Source organism: Amborella trichopoda, chromosome 13 (genome assembly GCF_054954075.1).
Source record: "Amborella trichopoda isolate Santa Cruz 75 chromosome 13, AtrichopodaSantaCruz75HAP2 v2.0, whole genome shotgun sequence".
Taxonomy (NCBI): Eukaryota; Viridiplantae; Streptophyta; class Magnoliopsida; order Amborellales; family Amborellaceae; genus Amborella; species Amborella trichopoda.
Window position 1 is genome coordinate 9,011,359 of NC_142348.1, and position 12,971 is coordinate 9,024,329.

General features: G+C 36.3%; 1 protein-coding gene across 1 annotated transcript in view; it reads left to right on the forward strand.

Moving 5' to 3' along the window:
- The first annotated feature begins 2,754 nt into the window (after positions 1–2,754).
- LOC18432501 (uncharacterized) overlaps positions 2,755–12,971 on the forward strand; it is a 31,391-nt gene continuing 21,174 nt past the window's right edge. Inside the window, exons 1-6 of the mRNA XM_088855359.1 lie at positions 2,755–3,115; positions 3,493–4,424; positions 6,138–6,509; positions 6,974–7,201; positions 10,114–10,421; positions 11,611–11,735. Of these exons, the coding sequence (XP_088711485.1) occupies positions 3,852–4,424; positions 6,138–6,509; positions 6,974–7,201; positions 10,114–10,421; positions 11,611–11,735 (1,606 nt within the window). The 5' untranslated portion in view covers positions 2,755–3,115; positions 3,493–3,851. The remainder of the gene's footprint in view (positions 3,116–3,492; positions 4,425–6,137; positions 6,510–6,973; positions 7,202–10,113; positions 10,422–11,610; positions 11,736–12,971) is intronic.

Below are 12,971 nucleotides of genomic sequence, written 5' to 3' on the forward strand. Positions count from 1 at the left end.
AACTGAAAAAAACTTGATGTGTAGAGTTGGATATACTCAAGCATAGGGCGAGATTATAATATCTGGAGAAATCAATACCAAAGATCATCATCATAGCTTTTTTTCAATTAATTGAGATTGGCTACACGAATCCTTATCCGCTAGTCTGCTCAAATACCCGTATCCTCAGTGAGGTCATCGGTCCTTATATCTTTTATCAAAATCAACATTGAAAATCAAATGGAAAAATTAAGAAATTCAACTTGGTGAAGTTAGACAGCAGTTCATAGGAAATAATTACAAGGGGTTAAAGAAGATGCATGATAAACAAAGGAATCTATGTGAGCAGCTTGGGCATTTTGAGGAAACTGCAAAGTGAAGATGCTCATTTATGAGGACAATAAAAAAGAGACTCGCGATGAGTTTCGCTTATTTATGCCATGCGACACGTGTGCAGTGCTTACAATAACACACGAGAAAGCAAAGTGTTCTCCCAATAATGGAATATATGAACACACGAGGTACGATTTTCAACAAAATCACATGGCTCCCTTTCTTGTTCAGATGTGTTGTGCCCTAGAATTTGTTTTCCAGTATGAATATTATCTTCCTGCTGGAGCATACTGTATATTTATTTCTTCAGGCAAAAAAGGTTGCTCGGGAAGATCTTTTCGATCTAAAATTTTGAGATCCAACTAAGAATCATCATATGGTGGAGTCGTTATGGCTAATATGGCTGAGATGGCAGCATTTATGGAAAGCTTTAAGGCTTATCAATGATAGATCGAGGGGTGAACCTTGCTTGGTTGAGGGAGACTCATTGAATACTATCTTGTGGTGTAAGCGTGAACAAAGGGTGTCGTGGCAACTTCATCAGATATATGGTTGCAGATTATTGATTTTGCTACTTCTCTGGGAGTGTCTTTTCAACATAGTTTGAGGGAAGGGAATGAGTTGGCTGATTCGTTGGCTAAGAAAGGCAAGTTGTTGTATGCTTCATTCAATTGGCTATTGTCAAAAAAAAAAAAAAAAAAAAATCCAAACCGTAGGATTATTTTCAAAATGAAATTTGGTTTTGAGTTTCATCCCCAAAATGTTTGGATACAGTCTCTATTTCAACCTTGGATATTTGTTTTTCAGGCACATGAAGAGTGCAGTTTGAATTTTTTCTTTTGTTTTTTGAGGTTTGGTTGCTAGGTTGAACATGTTACATTCCCAAAAGGGTCCTGAACATATGCTTAGATTGGGAACATATGGAATGTAAATGGATAGTATGCTCCACAAGCTTATATTTTTTGTACTTTTATGTTGAGAGAGAGAGAGAGAGAGAGCAAGAGTCGATAATCTTAACCATCATTGTTATGAATTAAAAAAAAAAAAAAAACAAAATTTCATATTTTGCAAATGGAAAATTGTTTCATGTAGGTTGTACATATGTGGTCCAGAGGTATAAAACATTCATTTTTAAGATGGATGCAAATAGGTAGTTCATTTAAAAACAATTGAAACTAACGATCCAAATGCTTCCTTAATAGAATTATTATTTTTAAGTTTGAAAATTTATTTATATTTTTATATTCATGATCTCCATGTTAAAGATTGCATATCTTTAAAAATTAAGTCCAAAAATCGATCTCAAAAATAGCTTTTTAAGAGGTGCCTCGTTTCTACATGGACTCATAGAAACCGGGTCCTTTACAAATATATTATTATAACTTTGGACTGTTCATCCATCCATTTAGTTCTTCAAGGATCATCGGATTTGCACGCTATCCGCAAAATTATAGACCTAAAGTGCAAATATTACAAAATGTGCGAAACAAAGGTCCGACACATTTTGTGGTGGACCATCATAATTTGAATATTAGAAGAATACATTTCGTGTCAAATTGGCACTTTTTATTAGAAGCAGGTCGGTGGTAAACTGATCCAATACATTTTGTGTCGGACCAACAAAATTTGAATATTAAAAGTTGGTCTGGCACATTTCGTGTCAAATTGGCACTTTTTATTAGAAGCCGGTTGGTGGTAAGCTGGTCCAACACTCGACCGGTAGATATTGGGCATCATAATTTAGAAACATAAGTTAAAGTGAGGGTATTTTAGGTTAAAAATTTAAAATTTTAATAAATTATTTTGAGATTATTTGTGTGATATAAAAAAGTAACGAAAAAAAGGGGCTCGGTAATAACATAGAAAAGAACTACAAATTCAGGTATCGAACATTTTCTTCCCAATCAATATTTTCCCGTATTCTGTTACATATAATATTAGTAACAACTAAAAAATAAAATTCCACCCCTGAAATTCAAAATTTCGGCTCCACGTGAGATTCAACCCGTGAAATCCGAAATTTCACCTTTTGCCGAAACAGTCCGCGACCCCGAGATTTCGGCAATTTTGTTTCATAGCCGTGAGAACAACAGAGAAAAAGGCTCACAAGAAGGGCACCTCACGCAATTAAATGCATAATCAAGGGTTATTTCATAAAAAAGCGCAGTGAGAACCGAAGCCGTCCACTTGTGTTTAACATACGTGTTGGCTTCCCATTAGCTGGATACCTGAACTTTGGGATCGCAAAAAGCAATTATTTCCACACGGATAATACGATGCCAAATGAAATTGCGCCGCGTGTTATAATTGGGACATGTCATCATACAACGTGTTAAACGTCATTTACACGTAGTTACGTGGCGATGACGAGGTAAAACGCAAAGGACCAAAAGTTCATAACAGTAGAGAGAGCGAATTAAGAGAAAAGTTTAGACTTGTAGAGAGAGAAAGATGGAGAGAGATGTCTCTAATCTCTAGAGAGAGAGGTTTGGTCTTCTTTAACATGGCGTTTTCCTTGTGCTTTGGTTATTGAATCACTTGAAAGCTCCACGTTCTCTTTGGTAGTTAGGGTTTATGGCCTCGTGTTTAGGAGCCGCTTCTTATGGATAGAAGTGGTTTCTTTTGAGCCTCTTTCTATTTGAGCCCATGGAGTTCTACATCTGCATTAGGGTTTTGTGGAGAAGTCTTGAAGTTTATGGAGGATTTTAAAGATACAGGCCCGTATTATGCATTTGAACCATGGATTTTGATGTCAGGCAGAAAATAGGGTTTTTTTGAAGCTAAAGCTGATTTTGTTTTTCTGGTTAGTTACATATTTCGAAGTATATGAGATATCAGTTCTAGGTGTTTGGTAATGACAGAGAGCAGTATTTTCTATTTGAAACCATGGATGTTCTGTCTAGCTGGAAATTAAGACTGTTCTGCGAAAGATTTTTTCTATTTATTGGAAAGTTATTTTCAATTTCTGAGTTATTATACATGCTCAATTTCTAGGTGTCCCTTGATATTTGGATATACAAGTGAGAAACTATACTAATCAGAAAACTAGAAGGTGGAGAACTTGAAAATTTTACTTTATAATACCAGTTCAGAGGCTTCACCCTCACTGAGATGATTTTCATGCTTATAATTAAAAACTTCATATTTATTATCCATTTGATTCCACAATTTTCATTCCAGGTTGGATTCAGGGTTTAATAAAGATGGATTCATTCTCATCTACTTTGGATTTGACGTGTTAGCAGACGTTATCGAACTGTATTGCACGTTTGGCATAAATGGACTAAGAGTAATGGACAGAAACTGCAGATTCCCTTCTAATTTTTTACCTTTTTGAGCATGGAACTGCAATCTACAATATGGCGATTTAGGCCAACGAAAAAAGCCATTTGGATGTCTTCCCTCAACTTAACTTGGGTAAAGTTTCAATGCGAGTGATAGATTTGAAGGATAGGAAATTCCCAACTACATCTGATTTTAGAATTTCATAAAAGCCGCTTCTATTCCATGTTATCAACTATACTTGGAATTTACTGGGAATGCTGGATCCCGAAGCGAAGTCTCAGAATTACGGTTTTCAAAATCAGAAAATGGAAAAAAACTGTGAGTTTTGTGGCAAATCAAGATCGCTCATCTACTGTAAGGCTGATGCTGCTTTTCTTTGCTTGGCCTGCGATGCTCGTGTCCACTCTGCAAATGCCCTGTCTCATAGGCATGTGCGTGGGCTACTTTGTGGATCATGCTCCACAGAACAAGCCGTGCTCAAGTGTATGGACCACAAACTCTTCTTTTGTCGAACTTGTGATTGCGATTCTCACCATAATGTGGTCCAACATAGTAAGAGGCTTGTGAATGGTTACATTGGGTGTCCACCTGCTAAGGATTTTGCAGCTTTATGGGGGATTGATTTGAATTTGTGCAGGGAAATGGGGTTTGCTCATTTTCTTAAAGATGAAGAAGGTTTTAGAGTGGATGTGAGCAAGGGGCGGATTGCAGGTTCTTCGATGAGTTCATTGTTGGATGGATCTGGTGCTTCAATGGCTGAATTAAATGAAATGATTTTGGGGGCATCTGTTGCAGATTGTTCAATGAGTTCATCAAGTCAAAACAAGGTATGGGACCAAATTCATGGATTTTGTCAATTTATTACATTGTCTTTAATTGTATAAGGATGGCTTTTTGTAAAATAATAGCCACATAAACATGTAAGGCAATGTGTTGTATAGAGATACAATCATTAATAATGTTATTTATAGTTGTTGATTTGTTTGTTGGTCATGATTTTTTTTTTTTGGGTAAATTTGTTGGTCATGATTGTATCAGCACTATTTCATTTGATGGTTTTTGTTTTCTGATAAGAAGTTCATTTGATTGTTTGCTTCTTGACTAATGAAAATATCTTTGATAGCCTTCAGACCTCCAATATTAACACGGGCATGGTTGAAATTTATCAATAAAAAGGCAGGTTCGAGAGTGTAAACAACATGGAATTTCCATATGATTTTTGTCTTCTGTTTTCCTCTTCTCTCTTAGAGTAAATGGATCGAATTGATGAAGGTATGCTTACAGCTTCATGTTGGGTAATCTTTGAACTGAGTTTTGTGAACTCACCACAAGCTTGCAGCACCTTATTATCAATAAGTCAAAATTGGGATCTCAAGGATTGTCTTGGGTTGTAATCACTTCGCATGTAACTTGATAAGTACTTTTATAAAGAATTAAGGGAAGGGCTAGCAAGTAATTTGTTCTGGAAGATTATTTATCAGCAATGAAGTGGAGAGAGAAGAAATATAAACATAATGTTGAGGAATACTTGTATGACATGTGAGCAAGATGGAAATGAGAATAGCTGCTGGTCATTGATACCAATCAGTTAAACCATGTAATGGAGAGAGGAATCAAATGTAGGAGAATACATACAATTCTTATTGTTGAAACTGTTTAAAAGTTTTTAAGTACCTTTCAGCTGTAAGAGAAAATAATGTGACATGGTTAGTCTTATATCTATATACCAAGAGACTATCAAATATCAGTGCATACATGGGTATGTATCCGTATCACATTTTTTATCTGACCAATTATTTCGAGGCAGAAATGTAGTTCTGATAAATTATTAGGGTTCACTATTACAGTTGATTTTTCTTTTTTTTAAAAAAATTTAAGTTATGTGATATTTCTGTGCAGTTGTTTTTTTTTTTTTTTAAAAAAAAATTCAGTTTATGACATATTTCTATGCAATTTCCCAATCATGTTTTCATTCTAGCAGAATACACCTGTGTGAAAGCTGCTGAAGCTGATATGGCACCTGGGAACCTTCTAATATGGTTTGCCTTTTGACTTAACTACTTGTTTAAAACAAATGAATGTTAAATGTTGCCACTATATTGGTGAAGTGGATTGGCATGATCATATTCCCAAACACTTGCATATGGTATATACCATTGTGACTGTCTAGTGTAAATTGGATTTGAAATCAACACTAACTCATCAAGGAAGTTCCTAGCTTATGGCCTTCATAAACATTTATTCTAAACCTTGTAGTTAGAAATGGGCTCAAGGCTAGTTGTTTAGGGTGGTGGAGCGCCACAACATGAGGTCTTGAGTTCCATTCCTACTACAATTAGGGGACCCCATCCCCCCACTGCACTACTAAAAAAAAAAAAAAAACAGAAAGAAGAAAAAAACACTTGCAGTTGTCCTTCCTACATTTATAGATTCTTACATTTAGGACTGGGAAGAGACTGCTCCCTCAAATGAAAGTGGCTGTTTCTTCATGATCACTATATACTGATTGTAATCATCATTGTGGTTTACACATATTGTAGGTGGTTCACAATAATCAATGGCACCAAGCAAACTACCCCATTCTACAACAGCTCTTTGATTTGGAAAAATTGCAACTTTCAGAAAGCATCAGCCGACCTTCTTCATTGCGAGTGCAAAATGAAGTTTTTAGACCTGAAACTCAAACTTGCAGGCAGCTAAGCCAAGACAATGATATGAATCAGCAACACTCCCAAGGAGAGCATATTGATAAGCAGCAAGTGGATAATCTTAATCTTCATCTGCAGCAACAAATGCAGCCTTTTTCATTGATTACATCTCAACCGCAGCCACTGAGTTCTTCTTCTAATGCTGGAGTCTCTTTGCAAGGCGATTCATTTTGGCAGTGTAAAAGTCCAGTTCAAAGTAATCAGGTAAACTAGTCCTTATAAAACTAATCTATTCTTATTTGTTTCAGTACAACGTATGTGGTCATAACTAAGAAATTTTAACTTATCATGATGATGCAAATTGATCGCATCACATGGACATTCTAATGAAAAGTTTTTTCATGAACCATTTCTATTGCACCCTTGCCACTTTTACCTTTTGAATAGTTGGTTAGTTTCTTTTTCGAAACTGTTGAATAGTTGATGAGATTACAAAGATAAAAATTCTTTCTCTCTTCATCTGGTCTCGGGACCCAATGAATTTCATGTGATATTGCTTTGGTCCCAAGAAAACTACATACTATTTCTCTGTGTTGGGCTGTTTGCAGGTCCTGACTGTATGTAGGACCATGCTCCCTTGTTAGCTGTTTTTCAAATCCCCTGTCATTTGTTAGTTTCTTTCTGCTTAATTCGTTGTATAATCTAAAGTCTGTCATTTATTCTTTCAGTTGTGGTCTCAAAGCATGCAAGATCTTGGGATTTGCAAAGAAATAGAGTGTTGTGATGGTTTCAACATGCCGGATGTTGATCCCACATTCCAGAACATTGAAGATCTTATTGGGGGTGGTCCTGATCAAGCTGCATCAATATTTGATGATACAGATGCGGGTTGCTCCTACATGGGAAGGGATGTATCCATTGGCAAATCAGATAGAGTCTGTCAAAGATCCTTCAAGGTTAAATAAATACATCTTGACTTTTACATGATTTATTTGTTATTGTCCATCTTCATAATGATGTCAAATTGTTCAACATCGCTTTCATTTGACCATGATCTTTGACTAACGCTTGCTTATTTTTTGCATATCTTTTTGTTATTCAATATTGATGTGATCTTTGAATGAATATATGTTTTCATCCTTTTCTAATAGTTTCTCTTGGTATTTATTATTTGATGTTTCCTGTTTCCTCTCCTACTACTAACCCAATTCCGGTTTCACTTTTATTTTATTTTAACATGATTATGGCTATGGCATTTGCTCATTATTCTTTATCTGGTTTTGCTCTCTCTCTTTTCAGTGTTATTCAGGTTAGTCTGATTTCACGTCACAGGTTATTTGAAATTTTAAATATTTGCTGTTATACACATAAGCTTATAGGGAAGGGATGTGATTATTGACTAAAATTATGGTACCACTTCACCATACTGTTGTAATTGTAAAAGTGAAACTATGTTTTATTGTCCTTTGCGCACTCCCAAACACAAAGACAATTACGTTGGTTGTAAACGGATGGGAGTCAAAGGATATTATTCTCTTTTTTCTCTCCGAAAGAGATGTTTTTTCTTCATTTGTTGCACCAACTGAAAGAAATGCGACACGACTAGTCCTGCAGTTACAAATACAAAAAAAAAATAGAAAGCTTGTTACTTAGTGTAATGTCAATATAGCATAGATAGATGAGTCATCTTGGACGGCAGATGTGCTGGGCACTAGAGCAATCAGGCATTGGATGAATGCCTATTTGAAAATGCTGACCTACTCCATCCATTTCTGTGCTAGTGAATGTTTTAATAATCGTCCACTCTACCACACATTTTATAAATCAACTCCTTTTAATAACTTGTCTGATTTGAAGACTACATCTCGTTCAGTTTGAATTTACTTTAGCTATCATCTATATCAGTGGCTTGTGATATCAATTTAAAATTGTAGAGATTTTATATATATTTCTTGGAAATAAATGTGGAACTTAATCTCAGACTGGGGTGTGGAAGGCATCTTGATATGTTCCTCATTTCTTGCTTAACATTTGTTTTACTTTTTCACAAAATTCATCTCATAGCGATCAAATGACCATATGTGATATTGAGTAACTTGGTGTTCTACTTGTAGGTCAATATTTTCTTTTCGCTGGTAACTAATTGGTCCTTGCAGATTGTGGGATGGTATTGCATTGTAATAACTTTATTGTGAGGAGATTGAGGTCATATTTGTGGTTATGTTTCCCTTTTATATTCATGGTTATTCATGGATTTACCCTTTACACGTTGTATGGACATAGCTCATTCATTCAAGAAACCTGTTGGCAGCTGTATTCATCTGAAATAATGTTGTTGTTCGGTAATGGTATCAGAGAAATAGCATGTGGCCAATATGTTGATTTTTCCTGGGCTTCCCGCCCACTGGAGTTTTCTGCATCTGACTATTGACATCAATTTTTCTTGATCTTCTCAGAAGCGCATACTAGTTCTTTGTAAGAGTCCCTTTTATGAAGGTCCGTTTTGCCATTAGTGTTGCATATCTGTGAGATACCAAATCTTTTCAATATTTTGACTTTTCTTTTCGCTTCAAACTTAGGGAGATTTTTCTGCCATTTCCAGTATTCAGTTTGCTATGCATTCAAGAATGATCTCTTCTATGATGCCACTCTCTTGAGGGTATATTATTTGTTGGTTGTTACCAAGTTCTTTCTTTCCCCTCCTTTCTTGATTGATATGCATGGAATTGGTTCCTGCCATGTTGAGATTGAGCTCCAAACCTGATTGGGGACATTCAGTCAGCTCTAGTTCCTCATTTCCTCATGATGTTGGTTTTCGAATGAATGGATATTGCCTGTCAATTGCACTACTTTTTATAATGAGTACTTGATATAATAAGTTGAATACAATCACTTTGTCCAGGCTTCCGGTTATAAAACTTTTTCTCACTCTTGACAAGATTGTATCCACTAGAGATTTCTACTTGTCAATAGGCAGAAATTTTTCTCCTCTTGGTACGTCATTCTGGATTGTTTTCTTCTCAAGTTCAATGGGGAGTATTTGCCTTTCGCATACATAACAAAGAAATATATCATGGGGGCTATGTTGCCTATTGACTAGTCCATACATTTATAGTTGTACATACTGAACTACCTTAGACAACAGGTTGTCTATACTTGTGTTGCATATTCTTTTATCTTTTCTCTTGCAAAATATGTCATTTGTAGAAAAAGGATAATTCTGTTAAGTGAAAAAACCTTGTACCAAGTTGGGAAAATTCACCAGGTTAAGTCAACTTGTTCAGTAGGCAAGTTTTGTAACTGATAAACTCTGATATATCTGAGCTTTTGCTCAAGTATAATTTTTCTATTTTACTTTGACACTCAAAGGCTGTTTTCACATGTGGTATGGTAACATGCTGGGTTTGAATGCCATTATAGGCACTTTGTGTTAACTCAGGGAGTTGACTTGGTTTTGGTGATCACCGAGTAAGCCATGGATTTTTATTTTGAACACTGATTTGGACTTAGTATGGGTTCATTGAAGTAGTTTCTTTTAGTTTTTTTTTTTTTTGGTTTTTTTTTTAAATCCTGTTATCCATAACGAAATCCGTTTCGCCAATGGCCTGACCTTTCAGAGGACTCTCTCTCTCTCTCTCTCTCTCTCTTTCTTTCTCTCTCTCTCTCTCTATTCCTTCACCCATAGGCTTCATTAGCCCCTTCTAGAACAAGGCATGACTCTAATGATGAAATTGTCCAAATGATGAATTGTCCATCATTTCAATGGACATGTGACCTTAAATCCTAGGAGTTTCTATGGTCCTTTAACCCATTTTCCCAATTTAATGATCCTACCAACAGAATCTGATCCCTGCTCTTCTCCTGCCAGGGTTCTCCAGCAGCTTTTCCTGTTCACATGACTTTGTCTTCTCATGAAGAGGGAGTAGTTGGAGCATCTGAAAGAGCTCACAAGCCTTCTCATAGTGCTGATTCTTCACACCATACTCAGCCAGCTTTCACCAGTTTATCATTTTCTCTCTCGAGACTGAGTACTGAAACTGATTATGTCGATAGTGGGATGTCCCCCAATTCCTTCAGTGGAGAGCCTTTATGGAACTCAACCGATGAAGTTGTTTTAAGCTCAGAAGCTAGAGGTAATGCCATGATGAGGTACAAAGAGAAGAAGAAAATTCGCATGTAAGTATCTATCTCAATGAATAATTTGTTGGGTAAATTTTACATGACACTTTTCATCCATAATTTTCTAAGCCCTTGCGACTTTTGTCATAATTTTGTGGGGATAGACTAGATAGGTTCTGGTATTTGATTCTTGAATCCTTCCTTATAGCTGTGGTGGCTCATTAAGTGAGATGGAGAGGGCCGCATTCATTAACTCATTGAACTGTTTTTGCTATTCTTTTATTTCTTAGGGAACTATCCTTTTTGTTACTAACAGTATTTTTTGAATCTCTCTCTCTCTCTCTCTCTCTCTTATGGTACTAGGGGTGCAAAAGGGTCGGGTCCTGGTTGGCTCATGGAGAGGGCTGCATTCAGTAACTCATTAAACTGTTTATGCTATTCTTTTATTTATTAGGGAACTATCCTTTTGGTTACTAACAGTATTTTTCGAATCTCTCTCTCTCTCTCTCTCTCTCTCTCTCACATATGGTACTGGGGGTCCATAAGGGTTGGGTCCTGGTTGGCTCAACCCCAAGCGGGACCCAACCTGAATGCAAATTGGATAACCTGGACACAGCCAGGTCCAAACCCCCCTACCCAGGGCAGGCCTGGAAGACCTGGGGCAGGCCCAAGTCGAGTTTATAACTGTTTATTTTATAATAATAATAATATTATATCTTTAGACTGTATCAAATTAAATAAGTACACAGTCAACATTTAGAAAAAGAAAAAGAAAAAGAAAAGTAGTCCTATTTGGTAGTCGATAGAAAGAACATATTTGGGATTACATGTCTGCATCATTCAGTCACTTGTTTTCCAAAAACCAATGTGTTTCTACTGCTCTTATATGAGCTTAACCATGTCCGGTTCATATCAGGATCAAGAAATCTAGTGATAGTCATTTATGGCAGGTAAAAGGCAAGTTTGATTTTTCTTTTCTTTCCATGTTCGATTTTTATTTATTTATTATAACTTTCTAGATTACCATATTTTGATTCTACTGTTGCAATTTATGCTACAGGCATGCCATGTGCAAACTGTTCTTAAAAAGCAATCTTCTTGTGAATAGAATGATACTCTCTTTTTGTTTCTTTGTTTGATGCAACGCTATTACGTCTAAACACATGAATTCTCTCACTGCTAATCTAACCATTCATCATTCACTTGGTAATCATTTTTTTGTACAACATTTTTCATTGATTTTCAGGTATGAGAAGCAGATCCGTTACGCCTCTAGAAAGGCCAGAGCCGATGTCCGAAAGCGCGTTAAGGGCCGTTTTATCAAGGCAGGAGAAGCATACGACTACGATCCACAGAGCGAGACAAGAAGCTGTTAAAAATGATCTCCTTTTTCCTTCCTCTTCTCATCATATTCTTCTAAAACTCTCTATATGCAATTCTGTCTTCTGCTGTTTTCCTGCTAAAAAGTGCCGCATCTGGACCCATTTTTGCCTTGATGCACCAATTTAGGTCCTTGATCTGCAGTATTGATATGAAGAACCATGTCTCTCTAAGTTATGTAACCTTTTATGCTTGAGCATACTTGGCGGCTAAATTTTGATTTCGAAGTGTACAATGTATGTTGTATCTGTAACTTGAGTTCTACCATTATTTCATGTGTATACTTACTGTTGGTGTATTATATGAGATGATATTTATGCATTTTGCTTTTACATTTAGAAAAGGGGATTTATACTATGATTCATGTGACTGCAGAAACTTCATGATCATAAGTGTCACGACCTCCTATCGGAGATGGTCATGATGGAGAGCGAGTAGGACATGCCGTTATCGCCGACGTATACATAGATTTATTAAGAGAAGATCATCCTATGCTTTCTCTTTCCAACAACACTCTTTCAAGTGAGTTTCCTTTATGTATGGTGGTTCCCAAATGAATGCTCTTTCTATGTAACTGTGAAGCTGGTAGGTTGTTTATAGAAAGCCGGTGAGATAACAAAAGCACTCATGTTTTGTATGAGAAGGAAAAACATTATGAAGTTACCCTCTTTGTGCATTTCATAATTTCATGAAATGGAGGATACGTTTCGTTATTTATCTTTTGAAATGGAATAAGAACATACATTTTCTGTGGTCATAAGGATGGTGATATATGATCATGTACCAATGGTGTTATTGTTATCCATGGTACCGCACTGGGGCATCTTCTGTCCATACCTTGAATCACAATGAAGGGAATTGCGGTTCTCGATGATGGGCGTCCACTGGAAGTTGCATCTCAACCACCCATTTTAATGCTATCTGATTTGCTTTTAAGGCTTTTTTTGTTTGGCCGGGAACCATTTCAATGTTATCAGATTTGCTTCTTGGGCATCTTCGGTTTTGGCTGGGAGGGGGAAGCACTTTGGTCTATTCGGGGGAGGAGGGGGGGGAAGGCTTCAATTTAATTTTTTTAAATTAATATAATTATAAAAATCTAAACAAGAAATAAAAAACTAAGAGAAAGACAGAATTTTGGCACAAGCATGATATGTAAGTTGGAGCTTCATTTACTTCCAGTATTAAAACACATGCAAAAAATTTTTAATATACCCCACCATGACTTGG